Source organism: Amphibalanus amphitrite, unplaced genomic scaffold, assembly GCF_019059575.1.
Source record: "Amphibalanus amphitrite isolate SeventyFive unplaced genomic scaffold, NRLGWU_Aamphi_draft 000018F_arrow, whole genome shotgun sequence".
Taxonomy (NCBI): Eukaryota; Metazoa; Arthropoda; class Thecostraca; order Balanomorpha; family Balanidae; genus Amphibalanus; species Amphibalanus amphitrite.
The window spans coordinates 1,519,563-1,545,385 of record NW_024881514.1 but is presented as its reverse complement, the minus strand read 5'-3'; the positions used below and the strand labels follow the sequence as shown (position 1 = coordinate 1,545,385).

Here is a 25,823-nt window from a genome sequence, read left to right as displayed (position 1 = left end):
AAAATCAAAACAGAATTAAGTGCTGTACCGCGCGCGCGTATATGCTATACCCTCTTGCATTGAAAGGCAAAGGCCTAGCAGCCATTAAAGCTAACAAGCGTTGGTGACTGGGATTTAATATGAAAGTGCATAAAATTAAACTAGATGAAGAAAATGAACGAACCTAGATTCTATCCACAATCTGTACCTATTTAGGGTAGGTATGACAACTGACTACTGAGGAAGATGCAAGCAATAAATAAAAGCAGCTGATTTCAATAATACGACAAAAATGCATAAGATACCTTTACCTTGGAAAGGGGACGTGATGGCAGCATAATAATTTTGCAATTTGTTTTGCGACGATGTGCTTAAAAGCTATTTGCTATTCAGGCTATTAAAACTGCTACCACACTCACCATGTGGTATTCGGAACCGCTTTGGCTCGGTGATGGGGTGGAGCTGGGAATGAGTAGCTCCTTCCCCGAGGTGGGAACACCTTCGTCCAGTGAGACTGAGAGTTGGTCAATGGTCTGAGTCATATGACCTGCCCTCCCCGCTCGACCCGGCCCGGCCCGCCCGGCCCAGCCCGCCCGGCGGGTGGGTGCAGAGGACGGGGCGGCTGGCTGCGTCCCTTGGTCCGGGCGCCAGCCGCGGCGGCGATCAGTCTTCACCCAGTGGCTGTGCCGTTCAGAGTTGACCGCCACGCTCCGCTCCTGGTCGCCGTTCACGCGCCTCCCCGGGCCTTATAGGCCGAGCACGACACTCGCCTCTCTGCAGGACAGGAGCCGACACAGCTCGCAGCCGAGCTGGACTCGCATTGAAACGAGACGCAAACAACTGGACGATATAAGCGCGAGACACTCGGGATCACTCGCAAAAGAGTCATCATCAAAAGAGTCAGTAAGCTTTCAAGTAAAGATTATTATTGACATTTTCTTAAAAAGCCTAGTTAATTCATACCCCAAGCAAATCTACCAGCATCAGTCGTCTACCGACAACCTCCCGTGTTGTCGGTCTGCAACCGTCTTCCGTCTGCCCTCCGGACGTGAGTCGGGCGGTAGAATTCGACCAGAATACCAGCACACCGGCAGACATGGTGGCTCCAGAGAAAGTACGAAAAATCAAGAAGCTGATGGCCGCCGAACATCCCCTCCACGGTAAGTTGACAAACCGCTGATGTGCTGATCAACTGGTCCACTGAATAATCAGAAATCTGAATGCTGCCGCAGCTCATTGTCATTTTCTGCATGCCAAAGTGCTCGAGTACCTTCATGGACCTGCTCATAGTAATTTTACATTGTCAATGCATCCAACAAGAGTCTGCATGATAAAAGTCTATAAAGCTAATATTATGGTTTATGTTATCATGACATTTTGACCAGATACATTGCTGATATAAAGCCCACACTGAAAACTAAAATGATTCCGGGGGGGTGATATTAGGAGAATGGTCTAAAACGAAACCCCAATTATTCCCGTAATATACTTCAAGTAGCACCTTTTTGGCCTTAGATACCCCAATATCCCAACATTATTACCCTAATATGCCTGTTGGATGGCTACGTGGAATCAAAATGATTATGTGGTTATGCCTCCATTATTCTTACGAAATGCCTGGTGTATTCCCCCTGATTCTCCTCTATGCCCCTTTGATGCCCCTAGCATAGTTCGGATGCTCCGTCTAAACCCAATCTATGCTCCTTTGATGCTATCTATGTATATAGGGTGAATAGGTCAAAAACGCCCCCATTAAGCGCGAAACCTTCTGACACTCAACCCAACACAGATCACTCAAACCTTTGGGCACCATCATGTAGCTCATTCTTTTTACTACGCTTTGAGACCAAGAAAAGACACCTGCGTGTGGTATTTAACCCCCCAAAAAGGTTTTCGCATACCCTTACAAAAGGGCGTTTTGCCCCATACCCTGGGTAATACGCCCACACCCATGTGCAAAGCGCCCCCACCCCATCCATCAACAGAAAATGATAAACATGGCAGAACTTGACGTCATTCTGACGTCATTTGTGGTCAACCTATCATAGCCTTTGGAATAAAATTGTGTTGCAATGTGTAAAATGGATGCCCGGAGGAGTCCTGAAAGTTTGGTGACGATATCTGCAGTCGTTTAGGATATATCAGCAAAAAAGGACAGGGAGAGGCCTTTTCGGCACCCACCTACAGGGCGCTACCCTGCACTCTCACCACCGTGCAAAACGCCCCCCTTTCAGAAAACTGGGGGCGTCTTGCCCCATGCATCGAGTAGGCGTCTTTCCCCATCCACTCCATTTCCGGTCAACAAAATATTGACAAAAAACGCGCCACTAACGCCGCAGCATGATAAATTCAACAGAATGGCAATAAAACGCAGTTTTTAGTGATGTGCACAATAGCAAGTTTTGTGATATAAAGAGGGCATCAAAATCTTAGGAATCTTCTGTAAAAACAACAAAAACAACACCCAAAACCAACATCAGCACCTACCCACGCTGCTCCTCAAGACGCAGAACCGGAAATAGAGACCTACGTAAACAAGCAGCTGACTGTTCTGAAAGACAGGATAAAACACCTATCCGTCGATAAGAAATACGATTTTTTTAGGGGAGGCGTTTAACCCAGGGGTGCGTTTTCCCCACAGTTACCCTACCCCATTGATGCTCCTTTGATGCTTTCTATAAACCCCATTGATGCTCCTTTGATGCTCTCTATATACCCCATTGATGCTCCTTTGGTGCTCTCTACATACCCCATTGATGCTCTCTATATACCCCATTGATGCTGATTTGATGCTCTCTATACACCACATTGATGCTCCTTTGATGCTCTTTATATACCCCATTGATGCTTCGTTCCGCAGTGGCGGATCAAGGGATGGGCTCGCGGGGTCATGCTATTCCTCGTGAGATCCCCATGAGATACCTAGCGCACTGATTTCTTTACCCACACAAAGGTAAGAGACGCCATTTATGTAACCACCTTCGCCCTTCCTCTGAATTTCCTGGATCCGCCCATGCCATCGACGCTCAGCCACACCAACAGCAACCACGATACGCTTGTGTGTATAAGAAAAACGTACTGTATTGATTGGAAAGACAACTGTCTCTGCATTCATTTCAAAATCACAGCTTCCTAGTTGCCAAGAGACATTCAGTTTGTACTATCCATATTAACCCTCGCCCGCACATGCCATTTTCCCATCCTAGAACGCACATGGGGGGGGGGGGTGGTTGCCACCCCCCCCCCGCGCCATTTCGTTCCTGTTGGAGATAGAGCTTAGCAGTAAAGACCAAAAAGATTCTTTGGGAAGAGACGAATCCAATGATACCCAGTGTTACCTTCTCAGGTCAGTCATTGACCTTCCAGGTCAGGTCAAACTAAAAAATGTTGCTGTTTTGGGTCACCGTTGGATATCAAGTGCGCTGCTTATCAAATACCGATGACGATGCTGTTTTCTGGTGCCAAGCCAGCTAGAACGTCTTTGTCACACTATCTGACCAGAATTTTGCTGCTGAGGTCATTTCAGGTCAAGTTAGGTCAAGGTCAATTATATGTGTTTGTATGTCTGTGTGTGTCTGTGTGTATACTGATGTGTGCACCGATTGTTTTTGGGTCCATATCACATGAAATCATGATCTGAGAAGCTTTTACCAAAAATGCAGTCAAAAAAACTTCACAAAAAGTAAATTCAGCTTGCCTAAAACGCAATTATCTTAGATGACCTAGGTTGACCTTGACCCTGACCTGGACCCCTGTACATCGTCGAACAACATGTTCCATGATAGGTTGGAGGTAAGACTGGCAAAAAAGGCCGAAATCAGGGTGTCAAAAGCTCACAAGGCCCATGGCAAACGCAAGATGTTGAGAATTGGCCATTTGGGTCATGACATGACCTTAAAAACAAGGTCATATCTCCGAAACAAAAAATCACAGAAACTTGAAATTTTCAGTGGACATCAAGAAAGGATAGACGAGCAGCTATACGAAAAATCAGCCTTCTAGCTCTAAAAATGTTGAGTGCAGAGCAGAAAGACTGCCTGGGGGGGGGGGGTGGCAACCACCCCCCCCCCCCCATGTGCGGGCGAGGGTTAACCCGCGCACCGACGGGGGGGCGGATATCCGCCCCCCCCCCTGAGGTTTTTCGCAAATAGCGGGAAAACCGCGGCGCGTAGCGCCGCGAAATTTGGTATGACTATGCCCTTATCAATTTTACACATGGTGTGCAAGTTTGAACCTCCTACCTTTCAAGGTCAGGTCACCAGGTCACTTTGAATGACCCAACCTCAAGTCACTTTTTTGCAACTTTGTCACCGTGCCAGAGCTACAGTAGATGTCGGAGGCCTTTGAAAGTCGCAGGATGTTATTAGGTCATTAGTAGCTACAAGTTGTATATCTCGGAATTTTGATATCGGTGACCTAAGGTCAGGTCAATTTCGCGACCTCCCCATTATAAGTCAATGGGGGAAAAATCAACTCCCTGTTTTTACCACTAAAACGGGTCGGAATGGCCCCATATACCATACATGACTTCATATACGATCAACCTTCACTACCTTGAGGTCTGTTTTGCTGTTGGGCAGCTGTGAGGTCATGTGACGTCATCAAAGGTCACCAAAGGTTTTTGGCCAATAACTCCGTACAGGAACAAGATACAGACGCGTGGATGGTCTCATTGTGTTCAGCTCGTCAAGACGCATCGAATGATATACATGATGACCTCGAGGTCACGTGACCTGAGGTCAACCTTTGACCTTGACCTTTCGAGGTCAACATATATATCATTCGATGCGGATTGACGAGAGGATCACGATGATGCCCTTAGTTTGTTCCTATCTTGACTAATTCGAAAGTTATTCGAGAAAAACTCTCTCCATATTTAGCGCCGCCATTTTGACTTTTTCGACCCCTGTGACGTCATCTTTGACCTGACCTGAAAATGACCTTAGTAAAAATTGTAGATCTTGACCGTGCGTATCCGATGCCGTTTACCGCTTGTCGCTATCTTGCTTCGTTCTCGAGATCTCAGGGGGGGCGGTCATCCGCCCCCCCCCCCGTCGGTACTAAGTTGGCGCAGACCCCCGTCGGTGCGCGGGTTAAACATACGTCACGCACACGCCTCATATAACAAATGCCATATCACATGTTGAGATCCAGGCTGTAAAAAACACATGACACACGAGAAGCGCCGCTGGCTCTTCTACGATGACCGTTCCCTCTTACGAAGGAGTCGCAAAACAACCGGTGCCCCTTCAAATGGCGTGGTTTTTCCCACCTTTGCTTCACAACGAAAGTTGAGCGTGTGGCTCCTACGAGTTCCCCCTCCCTGACCTCAAGAAAGTCCGACAACGTAGCCCAGGGGCTGCCACAGGATGTCAACAGGCCCTGGCCCGTTGACCCCTTTCCCTGTGGGGCGGGCCATCACGTCCGTCTCCATCATCTCCGTCCATCACTCCGTCTCCACTCCGCCCCTGGGCTTACCTCACTGCGCGGACACACTATGCTGTCAGCACCGACAGATTTTTCAGCGCGTCCACCGTCGCTGTTGACTCTGTCGGCAGCCCCATGATGTCGTGGACGATGAACCACATCGTGGAGCGCGATGCACGGGACACTTTCTGGTTGAAGACGTAGTGGGCGATCCCGAAGAGAAGGAGTGCCTCTTCAAGGCACTGGGCGCTGGCCACCACTGTTTCTTCGACCACGATGTCGAAACTCGTCTCCCGTCATATATTTCATCGTCATATGAGTTCCTGCTAAGGATGGTACTCACCCTCAATAAGCCTCAATTCCAGCCTAAAAATGGCACCACTCGCAACCACACAGCACCCAACACCGCTCTTCACTGATCACCGGAAATGGCGGAGAAAAATGGCGGACCTTTGGCGCGTTCCTGATGCTTCCAACGAAGAATCATTGAGGAATAATATGGTTCTACTCGGGTGATATCAAGAGTATTTTGAAAGAATCAGGCAAAGGAAGCATAACAGAAGAATATGAAAGCATCTCAAGGGAATATGAGCCTCCCTGTGATTCCGTCAAGATACCCTCTGGGCAATGAAAGGGTATATTGCAAGAATAGATAGAGAATCATAAAGGCATAACTATCAGCGACTGGGGTATCAACAGCATCTTATACGCACGGAATCATGCAGAATCATTTGGGGTATTAATGGCATAATATGGTTCTCACAGGGTGATATCAAGAGCTTATTAAGAGAATCAATAATTCATGGAGGACGAGGGAATATCATGGGAATATGAAGCCAATAGCGATTCCATGAATATACCCCATAGGTATAATGAAGAGATCAAAAGGGAACAATTGGGGTATAGACTTCAATGATCAGGGCATCAGGAGATTCATTTTGGTTTTCAGTGCAGAAGATGCAATCTTCTGAAGGTTGTGTTTGTTTGGCCTGTACTATTATTGCGTGACTAAACACCATGTTACCTGTATGCCCAATGCGCGTCAATCTCAGGGTAGGCCAGAACTTCTTAAAGCTGGCAAAATCCCGCCGAAGGGTCACATTGCGACACCTGAACAGTCGCTAAGCGGCTCTGTTGTTCTGAGTCGGGATGATGTCGGGTGCATGACTGCAGATTTAGGTGGGAAAGACACGCATCGGAGCAGATCTAGCTGTGAGAACGAGCACAGCCTGTGCGGCAGATTACACGATGGGACACGCGGGCGTTGGGCCACCGGGTGGGATGAATTGCACGCTCGGCACGTGCGCCAGTTAGCCGCGATTTATGTGTAACGTCGCCGTCTCATGGCATGTCGCTGACACAACAGGTATCGTACCCGGTGGGGTAACACAATGACTGGCTATTGAGCTCGCCGGGGCTACCGGCACTTTTTGTCAGTTCATCCCATCGCCGAGGGCCGCATGGATCATTTTGTCATCGATAGGATGTGTCAAGCGTTATTGCATCAGTCATTACTCTTATCGCTAAACATAGGTAGGCGCTTAAAAGAATGCATGTCTGAGGCGTACGATGTTGCTTTGGAGAGGACCATCGCAACCAATTGTAACGTCTGTTTCGCTGTATACACTAGATTCGCAAAGTGGATAGGTACACATTACGCGCAACACGCTTCCTAGTAAGTTAGTCCATAAAGAATCGATAAAAAACGCAAAAATTATAGCTGTAGGTTCTACCAAGCATGACAAGGTCGTCTCCTGTCATGCACCATGGGCCTTGCCTGCTGCCTAATATGGCAAAAAATACGATACACAATACATGTTCAACTCTAACTGTTTTAGAATCAGCTGACTATCTATGGTCAATTAAAAATCTGTAGGCAAAAATCTCGCAGCGCATTGTTCATAGCCGGTGTGTGCGCTAATTCACTCGCTCATGTAAGCCTTACGCCTCCTGGAATAACCTATGCCGGACCATAAATGACTTTTGAAATATCTTCGTTCGATAAAAATGACAAGGACGTTACCGCGGACGGTCAAATCGTAACGTTCGTCCGCCACCCCAAACGGCATAGGTCACGTTCTTCGTTATGAAGAATAGCGTGACTTCAGCTCGTTTCACACGCGACAACCCGTTCAGTTAGGGTGTGCTTCGCCCCGGCTAAGTGTCACTTCATAAACTGTCCACGCAGGCAGCCCGCAAATGAGCCATTAAAACGGCTGAGTGTGAGCGAACAGCCAGGAAAACCGCGACAACAGGAAGAACTGCCGCAAAAATGGACGGGGATCAGAGTTAACAGCGCTACATGTTGCTCAATACTCGGGTGTGTCGTGTTTGATTTGACTAATGATTACGATAGAATCAGCGACAATTGTTGTCGGTGAAGTATAGTGTTTGATATGTATTCTATCCAAAGAAGATGTTTCATATGTTTCATCCTGGAAGTTTGAACATAGCACCATTGCTAGGTGAACCTGTCAATTCTCGATAAGCTACTCGACAACACTTCATTCTGTCGTCTGGTTCCTTATCAACGGTTGATCATCTTTTTTTCTGGTTCTTGGTCAGCTGGCCGTCATGTTTTCTTCCGGAGTTCTTGCATCGCCCTGATCGTGTGGTTCTCGATCAGCTGATCGCTCGACGCCCAGCATTCTTTCGCAGCTGGTTTAGCCGTCCGCCGGACTGCCGTTCTGTCGGATCCCTCGATGGACGTCAATGGGCGGCGTCCGGCTGTTGTGAGCCTCCAGGCACCGTGACCTTAACCGGCACGTCAGTTACTGGGCAGATGGCGACCTGGCGGGCTCCCTGGTTCGTAGGGACGGGCTAGGGCTTAGCTCACTGTCTCAGCTCGCGTGGCTCAGTTCACGGGCCTCCTCACTATTTGTCTTAGCTTAGAGCTGCAGCTCAGCAGACTCTCCTTATTTGCCGTGGTCGCTTGTTGAGGTTCACCGTTTAACATGAATTCAACATCAGAATGATGTTTGGCAAGTATCCTGAGCGCATTTTTTTTCATAGGTCACATTTCGATTTAAACCGTTAGACAGAGAGGGATTTGTTTATCGACTCTTAAACGTCCCACGTATTGTTGACGCACGTACCATTTCGGAACATCACAGCTCGAAGACAATAGCGCAACACCGCGCTGGCACAGCCGGAAAAGGGTGTCTGCTGAGCTGTCGTCCATCAATGGAGCGGTGAAAGGAGAACACCCGGCGAGGGGCCGCACGGCATTGCTCACCCTGACCGGTCATATCATTACCAAACTGATCTGAAGCAGCTGCAGCGGCAACCGGTGTGTCCCAACTCTTCATGACGCCCGTGGTGACTCCGTATGGCGCCGTGCCGTCACCTCACCTCTGGCCGACCCATTGACGACGTCAGGGGGTCGATGGTCACTGCGGTCACTGGGGACCGATCACCCCTCCGGTGACCGATCAGCCCCCCCCCCCTCCCGTCCCCCGGCGTGGCCTATATAGCGCGCTGTTTACGGCACTCCCAGACGGTGGCGCCGGCCGCCGCGGCACGGCAAATTGCCATCGGACCAATCAAGGACACGGCTCCGACCACAGGGGGCAGTGAGGCGAACAGCTCGCCGCCGGCACTGCCGCACGTTGGCGTGGGAACCCGCCGCTGGGAGGACGTCTGGGCGCTAGACTGGGCTGTTTTACGCTCTGAGTTGCAGAAAACGTGTCAGATAGATAGTTTGCTACTGACTACGTTGTGTGTTTTATGCAAAGCTGTAAAACTGAATCAAATTCTTAAAACAAACGTAAGGTAACGCGGCAGTCCTGATATACGAAGACATCAATGGTAATTGGCGATATTGCTGCTAATTAGGTGCCACTGCGCCGTAAATTTAGGCATATACTCACGTCTCACATATACCTTTTCATATGGCATGGGAATAATAAGATTACAACCTGGTAAATGTCATCAGTGTTACTACCGACATAATCGGTACCTAACGTTTCACAAAGGATAATGTGCAAAGGAGTTGTTCGATACACAATGAACGATTTTTATTAAATTGTACTAGTCATTGCGCATTGTTTCGGTGGATCAATTACCTACTTGTTTACAAGCTGATGTCATTTACGATACGATATCACTTCTTAGGAAAAGGAGCAAGCTTAGGTATATTACCATGGGAGTGTGCAATCTCAAAAGAAAAGACGTGACGCGACATCTACCCATACAAACAAGGCGACCAAATAAAAGAGTGGCATTTCGCAGTGTTAGCCCCAGCATGGGCATAAGAAACCGGATAGACTGCAATAAGCAATGAGTGGCGTAAGGCGTTGCTGGTGCACCTTCCAACGACGCCAGGAGGCCGCGATGTTGTTTTGTCCGCCGACCCGACCTGGCTGGCACGCCCGATGGCCCGCAGCTATTTTAAGGGCCGGCAGAGGTATCTGTACGTGGCGTGTCTGGCGTGAGGCGAGCCAAACGGTCCGCGTGTTACGCTGGCGGTCAGCTGCCGCGAGGGTCATCGTGCCCTCAGCAGTGTCAGCACATGGTCCCCACGTGTTCAATCAATCTTCATGTATTCATGCAGCGTTACTAAATTATCAGAGCGCCAGCAAATCTAATCAGTTTATCATTGTGAACGTGGATACAGTAAATGCTGCTTACAAAGTATCGCTCTGTAGGTACAGGTCTCGCGGGTTTTAGCGGTAGGTTTTGCACCTAGAACCTACAAAATTTAGTGTACTTAGGCTATATCTTCGTCGTCTTAAGCTTTTAAGTGTTGAAGATGCGATCGACTTGTTGGTCCACAAGCCGGCCATGATCGTGTAAAATGGCTTCATCGTAGATCGATTAGTTTCTGAGATTTACTGTATGCCTGGCCTATTCAAATACATTAGCCAGAGGGGTGTGGTAATAACTGGTGTAAGCAAATTGACCACGGTCAAAAATGCATTACCAGAATGCACTTAAGCGAACATTTTGGGATGGTCTCGTTCCTAAGTCGGCTAAGAGCTTCGGTCCAGAAAATAAATTTATCGTTGGCATACAGTAAAATACATACCAAACTCGGCCGGTGATAAATTTTCAAGACCTCAGTCCTTACTGATTTTTGAACTCGGCCTTCGGCCTCGTTCAAAAATCCAGTAAGGACCTCGGTCTTGAAAATTTATTTACACCGGCCTCGTTCAGTATTATATATAACCGGAAATGTGAAAGTGCAAAACCTACCGCTTAATCTCGCGAGAGTCGTACCTATTATCACGTAATTCGGCCTAGAATTGTTTGGGATAAACATGGGTGAGGCCCGGCGGGCCCAATAATTACCAAAAAATGAAACTCATAGCAATGGGAAACGATTCGCCGCAGCTCTTCGCACGAAATTTTCACATCCATGGGACTTGATATCAAATCGGGTAAAAAGTAAGCTCGACGCGAACAAATAGGTACCTATACTGCCAGGCCCTGTCAGTGTCTCATACATTACCGATGTTGGACGATTGTCCATCTTATATCAAGAGCAATAAAGCTACCCGATGACATACACGAATGTACCCAATATTTGTCTCAACCTTCGGTGACGACATACAAAAGAGCATCTGATCCATTCTGTCAATGTTTATTGTTTACATCCATCACCTCCACACATGGCCATCTGACCCATGAACCTGTGTTCTAACCCGTGTGCGTCCGTTGCAGGCTGCTGGCAGCTGCTGACCACGCAGAAGCCGTACAGCCTGTACCTGCTGGCCATCCTGCTAGCCACCTACCTGCTCTCGCAGATCAACCAGTACGTGATGGCCGTGGTGGCCCGGCCCATGGCGCAGGTGAGACGATGGCGCGGCAGCGGGAGACGTTGACGGTAAACAGGACTGATAGTTGATACACAAATTGCCATTGTAAACATACCTGATAGAGACTGAGATATGTGTTGTTACACTTACAAATTTTTGCTATCGGTGGTAGGATATAAAATGGCATGTAATTCACTGACATTGCAAACTGACGTTCACCCTCGTCCTTTCTTCCAGGAAATAAAATTTGGAGAACGGTCATGTTTCGTCAACGAGACGATTTGCAATGGTGCAAGGTAAGTTTGCCTATGGGCTATGGCTATAGTCCCTCAAAATATAAATACCTATTAACATTTCATTGGCCATTTATACGATTATCAAACTAAGAAATATCACAAGCGAACTATTTTAAACATTTACCTTGAAGGCACCCAACCCCTGTCGCTCATTTCGAATAACTCGCTATTTCCGTTCCAGCTGTGCGGCAAACGCCTCGCACCCCGCCTTTCCCATCTCCGTCGGCAACGAGTCGCTGGCGCAGGTGATGGAGGAGATGAACAACATCACCCTCCTCTCCTCCACCCGCTCCAACTCCAACTCCAGCTCCAGCGGCGCCGACTGTGAGCGGTGGGAGTACCGGCCGGCCGGCTACCAGTACACGGTCCTCATAGGACCGGCCTTCTTCCTCTTCTTCACTGCGACGGGCATCCCGCTGGGCATCCTGGCCGACGTCTACAGCAGGAAGGTGGGTCTACGGGGACGGCAATGGTGCTGTAAGGGAAGGAATGATTGAGTGGTTTCGGGGTCTAGCTACATTGAACCTTCTGTTAGATAGCGAATTCTTCCAGCACTTTTTTTGCACAGCTTAAATTGCGAGCAAAGCAAAACATGCCATCAGCCGTCGCTGTACAGCGTGTCTGTGCAATCCTGATAAAGACAGACCATCTCTGGCCCAATAATGCTCCATCTGATGCCGCTGATGACTGTCTCCGCGCGATGTCCACCTGGAAGATGTCACTCGTGTCCCGTATGGACCCTTATACTGTCCCATGTGGACCCGGTCACTGGTGCTCTGCGCCCCGTATGAACCGTGTCATCGATGCACCAGTGTTGCAGCTGTGACCTGTTTTGTGGTAGTCCTGAAGTAATGCAAAACAATGTAAAAGCCTTTAACCATCTCTCATCAAACTAAACGAATGAACAAATAGTCGGACAAACACACAAACCACCTGACTTGATCTGACCGGTGACCTGTGCACCCCCAGGCGATCCTGGGTGTGTGTCTGCTGCTGTGGTCAGCGTGCACGACCTGCACCGGCTTCGTGACCGGCTACTGGCAGCTGCTGCTTCTCAGGATCGGAGTGGCTGTCGGGTGAGTACGGAACGGCGCTCGAGCGAAACTCAGAACACTGCGAGACTCGTGAATCGTGATATAACTGAGGCAGGAGTTGCGCTTGAACGGATCCGTACCGATTTATGCGGTAACAAAATTTCGTATGACTCCCCAAACCATTACATTTCCATGATAATAAAACGGCCTTTTTTTCGTAGAGATATGACTACCGTATAATAGGTATTTACGACAACACGACACCTGGGCCCAATCTTACCGATGCCGTAAATAGGATTTGGCAGCACTGGCCGGAGTTGACGACACTGATATCAAAGATAGGTACCCTTTTTGTTTACACCCAGCTAATCTTGTCTAATGATTTTGGTAGCGTTAATGATTATGAATATTGCCTGAACGAATGAATAAGTGAATGTGGAATAGTTCTGAATGTTACCAAATGCCGTGAATGCGCATTCACGGCATTTGGTAAGATTGGGCCCAGGATTAAGAACAAATTCCATAGCAAATAAGCACATCATTACCTTATTCATTACCTTATTTGCATCCATAGCATTTGTCTGAAACTGGCACAACCAGTGAACCAACCGTATTTCGGCGATCATCATTGGGAATGTTCGAAAAAACCTCACTGGTCACAACATTATTCGATTCTCATTCAGTAAGCCACTAATCACAACCCTTACCAGGTGTTCTTTGGGCTGAAGTCCGGAGCCATGTAATCCGTGCATTTCTAAATGAGCCAAATTGCTGTGTCACTGTGCTTATCCCCGCTCATTGTTGCGCTGCACTATGAGCCACTCCTCTCTTCGCTGAATCACGAGCCCAAACCTTCACACACCGTGTGCCCCCCCAGTCCCCCCACCTATATCCACAGATCGAGGGTCGCTTCCCCATCCCCACCCTCACGGACCATGGAGTCGCTCCACTCTTACCAGCGCCTTCGTGAACCAGAACCCCTCCCCAGTCCCCCCACCCTCATAGACAATGCACCGCTGCCCCTCCCCACCCTCATAGACAATGCACCGCTGCCCCTCCCCACCCTCATAGACAATGCACCGCTGCCCCTCCCCACCCTCATAGACAATGCACCGCTGCCCCTCCCCACCCTCATAGACAATGCACCGCTGCCCCTCCCCACCCTCATAGACAATGCACCGCTGCCCCTCCCCACCCTCATAGACAATGCACCGCTACCCTCCCCACCCTCATAGACAATGCACCGCTGCCCCTCCCCACCCTCATAGACAATGCACCGCTGCCCCTCCCCACCCTCATAGACAATGCACCGCTGCCCCTCCCCACCCTCATAGACAATGCACCGCTACCCTCCCCACCCTCATAGACAATGCACCGCTGCCCCTCCCCACCCTCATAGACAATGCACCGCTGCCCCTCCCCACCCTCATAGACAATGCACCGCTGCCCCTCCCCACCCTCATAGACAATGCACCGCTACCCTCCCCACCCTCATAGACAATGCACCGTTACCCCTCCCCACCCTCATAGACAATGCACCGCTGCCCCTCCCCACCCTCATAGACAATGCACCGCTACCCTCCCCACCCTCATAGACAATGCACCGTCACCCCTCCCCACCCTCATAGACAATGCACCGCTGCCCCTCCCCACCCTCATAGACAATGCACCGCTGCCCCTCCCCACCCTCATAGACAATGCACCGCTGCCCCTCCCCACCCTCATAGACAATGCACCGCTACCCTCCCCACCCTCATAGACAATGCACCGCTACCCTCCCCACCCTCATAGACAATGCACCGCTGCCCCTCCCCACCCTCATAGACAATGCACCGCTGCCCCTCCCCACCCTCATAGACAATGCACCGCTACCCTCCCCACCCTCATAGACAATGCACCGTTACCCCTCCCCACCCTCATAGACAATGCACCGCTGCCCCTCCCCACCCTCATAGACAATGCACCGCTGCCCCTCCCCACCCTCATAGACAATGCACCGCTACCCTCCCCACCCTCATAGACAATGCACCGCTGCCCCTCCCCACCCTCATAGACAATGCACCGCTACCCTCCCCACCCTCATAGACAATGCACCGCTGCCCCTCCCCACCCTCATAGACAATGCACCGCTGCCCCTCCCCACCCTCATAGACAATGCACCGCTGCCCCTCCCCACCCTCATAGACAATGCACCGCTACCCTCCCCACCCTCATAGACAATGCACCGCTGCCCCTCCCCACCCTCATAGACAATGCACCGCTGCCCCTCCCCACCCTCATAGACAATGCACCGCTGCCCCTCCCCACCCTCATAGACAATGCACCGCTGCCCCTCCCCACCCTCATAGACAATGCACCGCTGCCCCTCCCCACCCTCATAGACAATGCACCGCTACCCTCCCCACCCTCATAGACAATGCACCGCTGCCCCTCCCCACCCTCATAGACAATGCACCGCTACCCTCCCCACCCTCATAGACAATGCACCGCTGCCCCTCCCCACCCTCATAGACAATGCACCGCTGCCCCTCCCCACCCTCATAGACAATGCACCGCTACCCTCCCCACCCTCATAGACAATGCACCGCTGCCCCTCCCCACCCTCATAGACAATGCACCGCTGCCCCTCCCCACCCTCATAGACAATGCACCGCTGCCCCTCCCCACCCTCATAGACAATGCACCGCTGCCCCTCCCCACCCTCATAGACAATGCACCACTATACCTTCCCCACCCTCAGATCGGGACCGCTCCCGTCCCCTCCCTCAGGGACTGGGGCCACTCCCCCCTCTCATTAGCACCCTCACGAACTTTCCTCCCCAGCAGCACCCCACGGACTGAGGCCGCTCCCCACCCTCTACGCCCCACGCCCCTACAACCCCACGGGCGGCTCCCACGCCGCGTTCGGTATAGGTGACCGGCCGCCGGGGCGGATGTTGGCGCGGTCGGCACACACAGAACAACTGACCCAGTTCCTGTAATTAACACAGCCGTGAGGTGTTTGCCGGCGCTCACAATACGGCACTGTGCACTGAGTGTGCAGTTGAACAGTCGCTGCAACTGCACATTTCGGGCGGCGGGGGTAACAGGGAGCATTGGCGAGGGTGGGGCGGTGTCGGTGCCACCAAACTCAGGGGAGCGGGAACAGATAAACAGGAGCGGTACCTACACCAGGGCGGTGTTGACTGTTGATAATGATAACAGGTAGTTATATTACGTGAGCGATGGCTGCTTGTTTTGACGGTCGATGTGTAAAGTAGGTTAAAGTAAACCGTTTACCCTCTTGTTATGTGTGATGACCGATGATCACATTATGTTTCATTGGTTCTGATCGTAAATGTGTTAGTACTGTCATATATTTTACTGAGTTTGTAATTTTCCTCATTATCAGATTTAAGGAGGACATTGTGTCAGATCACAAGCGTCCCAATCACCTTTTTTGTCAGTGCAGGCATATCAACCATCATAATGCTCATACCTAGTCCAGTTGAGACGTAACTCCAGTCTTCCACACCGTTTGGAGCAGATGGAACTATCAATTAAGTTTGCTCCGGTTTTGCTTGCATTCCGCAAAGCCCGGCGGTGCGGCGCCCTATTTATTCCTCCATCTAACGGGTCTGCCTCTCCTGTTTTCTCAGAGAGTCGGTGTGCGTGCCGCTGTGCACCAGTCTGATCGCCGACCACTTCAGCCAGCGAACACGAGGCGCCGCGCTAGGAGTGTTCAGTCTGGGCACCAACGCCGGCTACAGCCTGGCCTTCACCCTCGGAGACCTCATCACCAGGGCCAACTTCTACCAAATGGTCAGTCCGCGGCGGTGCACTTACAACCTTCAGTCAACACTGCAGCAACCCTCAGTCCATTCCGCAGTTAACCTTCAGTCCACACTGCAGCAACCTTCAGTCCAATCCAGACTGCAGCAACCCTCAGTCCACACTGCAGCGACCCTCAGTCCACTCCGCGGTAAACCTCGGATCACGTCTTGTAAGCCCGGCGCACAATAGTCACCTTCGATGTCGACACATTGCGATGTGATTTTATTTACGTTCTTTCAGTTTCATAAATAAAAATCAGGTCGCGCACTAATATAATGTAGATAAGTTTACCGCATATGAAAACGTACCAAGTATCAAATATCTAACGGCATTGTACACTCTAGAGTAACTAGATTCATGTATTTCGGTCCGCCAGTGCTCGCCGCATTTCCATCTCCCACCCACAATGCGGAAGTGCTCGCCTTTGTTATCGACTGACGGGCGCGCCCTGGGAACGGTTCAGCGTAGCCTTGAGGCCGCCACTTCCTCACACACTCCCCGACACCTGTCACCTGGCCGTCATCTCCCCTCCATCTCCCCTCCCCTGTCACATCTCCCCCGGCCGATATACAACTGCCTCCCGGTCCTGCCGCGACAAATCAGTCACCTGTCGAGCAACTGAGTAGTGAGTACTGTATATCAAAACGGCGCACCATAACCGCGACAGCTCACGGACGAATGTCCTCGCTGCCGCAGGGCTGGCGGTGGGCATTCATCCTCACCGGACTACCGGGCATCCTGCACAGCTTCATCATCAGCTTCACCGTCACCGAGCCGCCCAAGGTAGCCAAGAAGCGGCAGTTCTCCTCCAAGGCCTTCACCCGACACCGGCTGGGCACCAACGTGAAGCGCGTGCTGCAGCCGTTCGCCAGCGTGGGCCTCATCGCGCTGACGGCCGCCGCCGCGGTACGCACCACTGGTGAGTACTAATTGGTGAACGGAACCTGGGCTAGCACCACTGGTGAGTGCTGAGCAGTCCTGGTGGTGAGCGATCCCTAGGCTAACACCACTGGTGGATGGTAAACTGTCCCTGGGGCTAGCACCACGCTGACTTGTGTGTGAAACAGGTTGTTATTGCAGAGAACGCCAGCTCCATAGCGTAGCTGTAAATTGAGTACAGTGCTATAGAGCGGCGCAGATAGTTGAAGCAGGTAAATAGTCAGTGAAATTCGCGAATAACAATTATTGGACCCGTATTTGTTTGGTCGTCATAACTGAAGCCTACCATCTGCATGAACAAAGAAACCGGTAGCTCAAGACCGAATTTCTTCCAGATTCACGTGGGACATAATTAGAAGCCTCCGAAATTTCACGAGTCTTCTAATCCAGGATGAGTCACTTGACCGGCTCCATCCATCCGATTCATTATATAAGGGCTAGGTACTTGACTTGCACCCGTTATATAAGCGTTGTGTATAATCTTGCCCAGCGCAGGACAGACACTGCGGTCAGTTCACTCCAGACGACGGCGTTTCACAACGGAAAGCGCTGGTCGTAAAACGCACAACAGCCTGCTCGGCCGACACATGATATCGTCTGGTTTGTGGTAACGGCCTTGCCTTTGCTTAGCAGCGATTCTGAGACATCTCGATGTTTACGAGCTAACCCGTTTGGAGACCGACCCAGTGAACCGGCTAACGACTCACGAAACGTGTATCGTGTGTTGTCACCAGTGGTGAGGAATATGAATGCAGGTGTATGATACTTGCTCATAACCATGGTACGTAAATATTATAGAGATATGCATCCGTATGTGATCATACATTGTCTGTCCTCGCTAGCCACTTTGGCAGGGAAATGTGTCACCAGTGCTGGTTCTCAAATAGAATGCAGGAGCATTCATTTCGAGCCATGCAATAAAGGCAGTATTCAATTGCAAAACCGTATTAACTATTTGAAGCAACTATAAATGGGAAGCCTCCTACATCATACATAATTATGCGAGGAATAATTTTTCATGCAAAACTCATGCGAAGTTCTAATCGAAGCAATAATCAATATAAATAATTCATTTAATAAATATGCGATCACAGTTTCATAACAAAAGAAAACTGTTCTCGAGTAATATTAGCATAATGAACATGGGTAGATAAGTTGATAGTCCGATATATTCCGGACATCACTAAGGATAATCGGTCCGGCGCGGATGTAACATTTCCTGCGCCTCTGCCTGGTATTTTCCCGTTCACATCGACCGACCCGAGCGTGTCACAATTGTCCTCTGCGGGGGCCACTTTTCCCGACGGCTCGGGCCATGGAGGGCCAGTCAGGGACGTCTGAGCCAGAGACTCATCCTTCCCGAAACAAACCGGTTGATCGGTCTGCGTGACAGAGTGCCCCCGGCTCACTGCATTTGATGACAGAGGTCCCTCCGCGTTCGCCTGAGAACTTCCCGGGTCAATAGGTGTGCTTCTATCGCTTCCCATGGCGAGCAGACAAGGCTAGCTATATTTTACAGTAAATTGCTGCATATACATAGGCATCGTGTTTTTGGCGTTAGTGAACCGGTATCCAGTCGATATACGCAGTGACCTATAAAATTTAGTCTAGACTCAGTTCCGCTGACCACAGGGGACATAAATATCCAGTCATGCTGAACGTGTTGACCAGCGTGGCCTCCCCAGGGCCCGCTGTGTATTTAACAGCCTGACCAGTCGTGCGCTGGGTCGGCCCACCCCCTTATGCACACTGAAGTGATCTGAAGAAGGCTGGTGCTTCCTGTTCGCCTTGTAACATTTACAGTCATGCGACGAGTCATAGAAAGACGTCCTAGCACAACTCCATGCACCTTTTCTTCCGAGTAAACAGATTCGCTCAAGTTCTGTTAGTTTGGCCGGAAGACAAATAGGAAATCGTTTCATGTTTGAGGACGGTAACATGCATAAATTTGAACAGAGCGGCGGCCTTCATCCTTTGCAAGATGTTACCAGTCACCACTCTTCACGAACAATAAAAAAATCGACCGACTCGAAACTCTATAGCCGTTAAACCAGTCTTTTAATGTCATCCATCAAATCGTGAAAGCCTTACTTATCATTTCTGTGTTCAGTGCTGTTGCTCAGTGCTGTTGTTCGCTGTTGTTCAGTGGCCACTCCATGACCGAACTGAGAGTAGACCCTGAGCCCCATCACTTGGGTTCGCTCTCGCCCCGCAGAAATATTCCGTCTCACCCACGTCTCTGACCCTCCCCTCTCTGTGTGTGTTCTCAGTGGGCATAATGTGGGCGTACAACGTGCAGCTGTATTTCGAGGCGGCCGGCGAGTCGTCGGCTGACATCGCGCAGTGGCTCTCCTGGATCCCGCTGGCGGCCGGCTCGCTGGGCGCCGTGCTCGGCGGCGTGCTCAGCGACGTGCTCTACGTGCGGCGTGGCCTGGCCGGCCGCGTGCTGGTGCTGGTCGTCAGCCAGCTGGCCACGGCGCCGTGCGCGGCCGCGGCGCTCTACCTGCGGCCGCCGCAGGCCTACTACCTGCTCATACCCGTCTACATACTCGGTACGTACCGCTAGTCCCCTACTACCTGCTCATACCCGTCTACATACTCGGTACGTAATACCTGCTACCTGCTCATAACCGTCTACATACTCGGTACGTACCACCTGCTCATACCCGTCTACATACTCGGTACGTAGTACGTACCACCTGCTCATACCCGTCTACATACTCGGTACGTACCACCTGCTCATACCCGTCTACATACTCGGTACGTACCACCTGCTCATACCCGTCTACATACTCGGTACGTACCGCTAGTCCCCTACTACCTGCTCATACCCGTCTACATACTCGGTACGTCCCACCTGCTCATACCCGTCTACATACTCGGTACGTAGTACCTACTACCTGCTCATACCCGCCTACATACTCGGTACGTAATACCTGCTCATACCCGTCTACATACTCGGTACGTACCACCTGCTCATACCCGTCTACATACTCGGTACGTAATACCTACTCATACCAGTCTACATACTCGGTACGTAGTACACTCGGGGGCAGATTGATGTTCCACCACTCCCTACCCATCGGGCTCCCATGGCTCCCGCACTGGCTGCTGTCAGTGGCAGGACTGGCAGCACTGGCATTGGCAGGCAGTGCTGAGCAGTGCTGAGGGCAGGCAACACTGGCAGCAGCCACTGCTGATCCATGGGAGCCCGATGGGTAGGGAATGGTGGAACATCAATCTGCCCCCGAGTGTACCTGCTCATACCCGTCTACATACTCGGTACGTAGTAGAGCACTTCACGGATAGGCTTTTTAGGATCCGACCCGGCCCATATCCGGCAAGTCATATCCAGATCCGCCCATTATCCGCCTTTCTTTGAATATCAGAATCCGGCCCACCCATGGCCCGTATTGCAGCCAAACTTTCAAAAAATATCCGTAATAATCCGTTTCACCAATAACTGGTTTCACCCAAAACTGGACTAACAAATTCAATCTAAGGGACCAGACAGCCATACATCTCACAGACCATAATGGTTCCAAAAACCATGCTTATAAGCCTAAAACCACATGAAAATCACCACCTTGGTAAACTAGGTATCAATTTTCAACTTCAATGTTGAATGTTAAAATTTTGATCCGTTTTGATCCGGGTTCAACCTTCAATTCCCAAATCCGGCCCGCCCATATCCGTTCTTTTTTAACAAAATTAGAATCCAATCCTATCCGGTCCGCGGATTTATCCGTAGATAACGGATTTATCCGGCCCATGAAGTGCTCTAGTACGTAGTACCTACTACCTGCTCATACCCGTCTACATACTCGGTACGTACCACCTGCTCATACCCGTCTACATACTCCGTGGGTACCGCGCGGAGACTGTCGACGGTCTTGGGGTTCCAGGGTAGGGGACAAGATACCTCCATCAACTGGCATAGAACATCACAGGAGGTATAAGTTTATGGCTATCAAAACGCCCGTTCTGAATAAAACTCGAACTTCTCAGTTGCCGGTTGGCCTGAGTCACAACTGCTGTCACTGCTGTCACAACTCTGCACAGTAGCTGTTCTGTTGTTGTTCTAACACCCCTGACCTTCTGCTCCCTCCGCAGACGAAATGTTCATCAATCATTTCAGTGTGATGTTCGCCTCTAACGCCTCTGTTCCCTCCCCCAGGCGAGATGTTCATCTCAGTGTGATATTCGCCTCTAACACCCCTGTTCCCTCCCGCAGGCGAGATGTTCATCTCAGTGACGGCGTCGGTGGTGGTGGAGCTGGTGCCCGAGGACCTGCGTTCCTCCACGGTGGCTGTGTTCACCTTCATCACGACTAACGTCGGCGGCTCGCTGCAGCTGCTGCTGGGACCGATCGTCTCGGCGTTCCGCGCGTCCGGCGCCTCCTACGAACACGCCTTCCGCAGTGAGTGGCGGAGGGTCGAGGCGGGGCGGGCTGCGGGGGAGCCGGGAGTGGCAGGGGTGGGGTGGTGGGATGTAGACTTAGGTAGGTGTTAGAAGGTGGGAGAAAGGATAATTCAGCACGAGTGCTCTTTGGTTTGGTTTGACACTGGATTCCATCTGCGGCCGAGACTCTTATCCCCAATCTACATTTTCTACAATATAATCTTACCGCATTGCTTTGCATACATGGTTTTGACTGATTCATCCGACCTCCAGCCGACCTTCGAAAATTTTCCGATCCCAAACCCGAGGTCGCTGGGCCTTATCCGTTGGTAACGCAACAAACAATCAACCCTGAAAACGGGAATCAACTCGCAAAAAGGCGTGGGTCAGCACAGCTGTGACTTTCCGTGGCTCAAAATTTCCTTCCCAGAAGAAACCGTTGGCGCAGAGCTACGCGGATAAATGTTATCCAAGGAGGCTTTGTGCCCCAGCGGGTCTGAGGAAGTTGACCCAGTTCTGCAGACTAAACTCCTTTACCGAGGATCGTGTCTCAGGGATTCAGGGACATTCCGTTGTCTCCCGAGTCCCGTATCTCGTGCACAGCTGTTTCCCACTGACCTCCGCCCTGCGCCGTTCCAGTAGGCCTGTACCCTCACTGACGCCCCGCCCTGCGCCGTTCCAGTAGGCCTGTATCCTTACTGACGCGCCGCTGTGAATTCCAGTGGGCCTGTACCTGCTGTTCCCGGGCGGGTTCGCGCTGTGTGCCTGTACCCTCGTCCCTCACTGACGCTCCCCCGCCGTGTGCCGTTCCAGTGGGCCTGTACCTGCTGTTTCCGGGCGGGTTCGCGCTGTGTGCCTGTACCCTCGTCCCTCACTGACGCTCCACCACTGTGCCGTTCTGCAGTGGGCCTGTACCTGCTGTTCCCGGGCGGGTTCGCGCTGTGCGGCCTGCTGTTCGCCGTGGCGGCGCTGTGCGTGCCGCGCCGTCAACCGACCGTCACCCCGCGGGACGCACTGCGCCAGTACCAGAAGAACTCGACCGACACACTGTATGGCGAGGAGCCTCCGGTAGTGGTGCCCAGCGTGGCCTACGGGGACCGGCCCGTGGCCGGGCTGCACTCGGAGGCGTGAGGGGCCCGTGACCTGGCGGGTGTCTCCGTGACCGATGACCTGAGGTCACGGAGAAAGGAGAGAGGGAACGAGAGGAGGGCTCCCGTTGAGTTTCGATCATCCTCGACAATCAGTTATTGTCCTCGGTGGATCCGCCGAATCGGGAATGAACCAGACCAGAGAGACTGCCACGCGGAGATAACAGCTACGTTGAATGTTAGAGATAAGACATAAGCTAGTGACGCTAAATTTTTGATGCTGTTTCTCATTACCTTTAAATATAAGCCGATTCATAACGGTTCCGATACTGAAGCTTGCCGTCAGCATAACCAAACTGACAAGGCAACGGCTTTATGCATCCAAAAGAAATCAAGGACATTATGCATGGGGATAACAACGCCTAATCAATCTTTTCATTTTCACGGCTTTTCGTTACCTGGTTTCGGGTTTCTTGACTATGGGGAAAAGGGGGTTGTTGAGGACTATTGCGGCTTCTGGAAATGCTGCAAAATCATTTTGTTTTGTTGTGTTTAGTGAAAAGAGTTGGTGAAAGCTGTGTAGACATGTGTTCATTGTAGGGCTCTGGAAGCCATTTAGAAAATCATTCCACATAGTAAAACTTGATAGCTGCTGGTTGAAGGGCATAGACTCGTCACAGTTCGTGTTTTCGCTACATGTCTGTAGCCAGTGTACTTTTTGTAACTAATGATACGTTTAGGAAATGTCCTCACACTTGCATCTAGATGTTATCGGCTAGTTTTTGACTGGGTTATTCAATGACACTGACGGATAGGCGGTAAATTGATCGAACCGAACAAAGACAGATTATCTTGCTGCACGTATCATGTATCCTGGTCTGCCCTTCATACATTGACTGCTAACTTTATATTTCTTCGAAAGCGAAGCTCGATTGCGAGCATGCCCAATTATGAGATTTAGGTATCCAATATTACCCCAACAAATATTCCAGAAGTTAATGGCACAAGAACAAGAAAAAACACTTCGGTTCCATCAACTTGCCGCATTTCCGATGAGTATCTTACCCCATGTCAACACCTAGAAATGCCAGAGTAGCGGTGCAGGAAGGACACTGATGACGCCACACCCTTATTATGACGTCATACTGCACCTTCAGTGCCATCCGCTCTGGCGGTCTGTCAGAATCTCAGCAGTATTCTGTGGCGAATGTGATACCGTTGATATGTGGATAGCCGGCGCGGTGGAGCGATGTTCATGCCATTAATGTGAGCGAGAGGAGCGCGGCCGGCGGCGCGGAGGGGCGTTTACGGGGAGCCCCGTGCCGGCACGCGCTGTCGTAATCCCGACCTAGCGGGAGGGCTGTGTGTGAGATGTGTTACTGCGAGTACCCGCTGCACACGACACTAACGACGGTAGTGTGCCGTGTGCACACCTAGGTGTGGCGAGTGAGTTGTGTCTATTTGGATTATTTATTCGTCTATTTACAATACATATTTATGCCAATTCAGCAAAGACTTTCCTAGAACCAGAAAAAACATGTCAGTGTTGATTCCATGGCCCAATCTTATAAACGCCGTGAAATGGATATGGCAGCACTCTAAGGCTGGATATATAGTACGCAATCTTATAAAACTCTGTGAAATCGAAAACACGGCACGCTCTTTACGGTATTGGTAGCCGCTGGTTTTGGGGATACCGTAAACTGATTTTAACCGTGAGCAGCTGTGCACATCTCAAAACACCGACAATCATCAGCTGTTTGCGGTTTCAGCGGCGTCCATTTCACGCCAGAATTTGTGGCGTACTTTGACGAGCTTCTCAGACAGTTTAATTGATTTAAGATAAATTCCATGTTTTTATGATACAAGTATGCAATATTTTACATTATGATACTTCTAAGATTAAAACAACCTCCACATATTAACTCATGATTTACTATAATGATGCTTAATTATACAGACAACGATCAATTTCAAAATATGTATTTCCAGGAACTAAATGCACACTAAAACACATAAAAACGAGTGTTCATCGTTATATGGCTTTATTTTTCAAATAAAAAGGGGATTTTTAAGAGGATTTTAGCATTAGTAACCGTCTTAGATTTTCGGCAGCCACTGCATTATAGAATCGGTATGGGTCTTTAGCCTATTCTCACGTCTCACGTATGACACAAATAACGGGCACTTCATGGCTTCTGATTAGATATTTAAATTAATGATGATATACCTTAGTTTGTCAAAAGAATTATAAATGCCTACTCACTATTCGTATTTCCTCACTTTCTGTTTGGCACAGTCACTGATCAGTGATCAATCTGTTGTTTCTCTTCCTGCATCTCGATCTGACTTCTGAACCAAGTATTTTTCTTGATATAGCTTTGATATGTAGACTGGGTGCTTCAATCCTTTGATGAATTGCTTTTTAGCTTTAGGCTAGGTAATAGGTACCTATGCTTGAATAAGAAGGAAAATAAGCTGTAACTTGACCTAATTCAGTTCATGTACGTAATCTTCAAATTTTAGTAGCTTTATCTTCATGAAAACAAGAAGGAAAATAAGCTATATCTTGAATTGATCCAGGTAATGCACGTATCCTGATGCTCAAATTGTAGGAGCTTCATTGTCAACGGCATTACTTCAATTACTGAAAGAGTAGCCGAGCTATAATTAAATGATTATTTAAATAATTCTTTAACAAATTTATTGCAATGCCTTAACAGCAAATAAATGCAAATGATAAGTTGAAGAAACACTTTATTCACTCGATTTTCTGAGCGCGAGAATGCCCTCGCTGAAATTTATTTGGTCGGCAATCCACTTTTCAGGAGAATTCTTCAAGCATGTTAGTGTTTTCCATACTTTGCTATCACGTTTTCCATAAATAATTTGTTTATTACACATATGTGTGTCTCTAAAAGAAATAAATGCCCAATAAAAATTAAAACACATCATTTTTGCTGTTCGCAAACAGTGCGCATAATTTCCAATAACGACGGCGACAAGACATTGACCAATCACGTTGCGTGTTTCCTGCTGGCGTTGATTTGTACTGTGGGCAAAATGGCGTGAATAGAATTACCATACTAT

At 49.9% G+C, this 25,823-nt stretch overlaps 1 protein-coding gene across 1 annotated transcript; it reads left to right on the top strand.

The window, feature by feature from the left end:
* The first annotated feature begins 637 nt into the window (after nt 1-637).
* On the top strand, nt 638-24,241 carry LOC122388851 (MFS-type efflux pump MSMEG_3705-like). Its single transcript, XM_043380327.1, has 10 exons — nt 638-1,139; nt 11,068-11,195; nt 11,400-11,458; nt 11,640-11,907; nt 12,428-12,534; nt 16,131-16,293; nt 17,002-17,224; nt 19,515-19,796; nt 21,479-21,664; nt 22,550-24,241. Exons 1-10 carry the CDS (start codon nt 1,076-1,078, stop codon nt 22,774-22,776), a joined length of 1,707 nt encoding a protein of 568 aa, XP_043236262.1. The 5' UTR covers nt 638-1,075; the 3' UTR covers nt 22,777-24,241.
* Nucleotides 24,242-25,823: the final 1,582 nt, after the last annotated feature.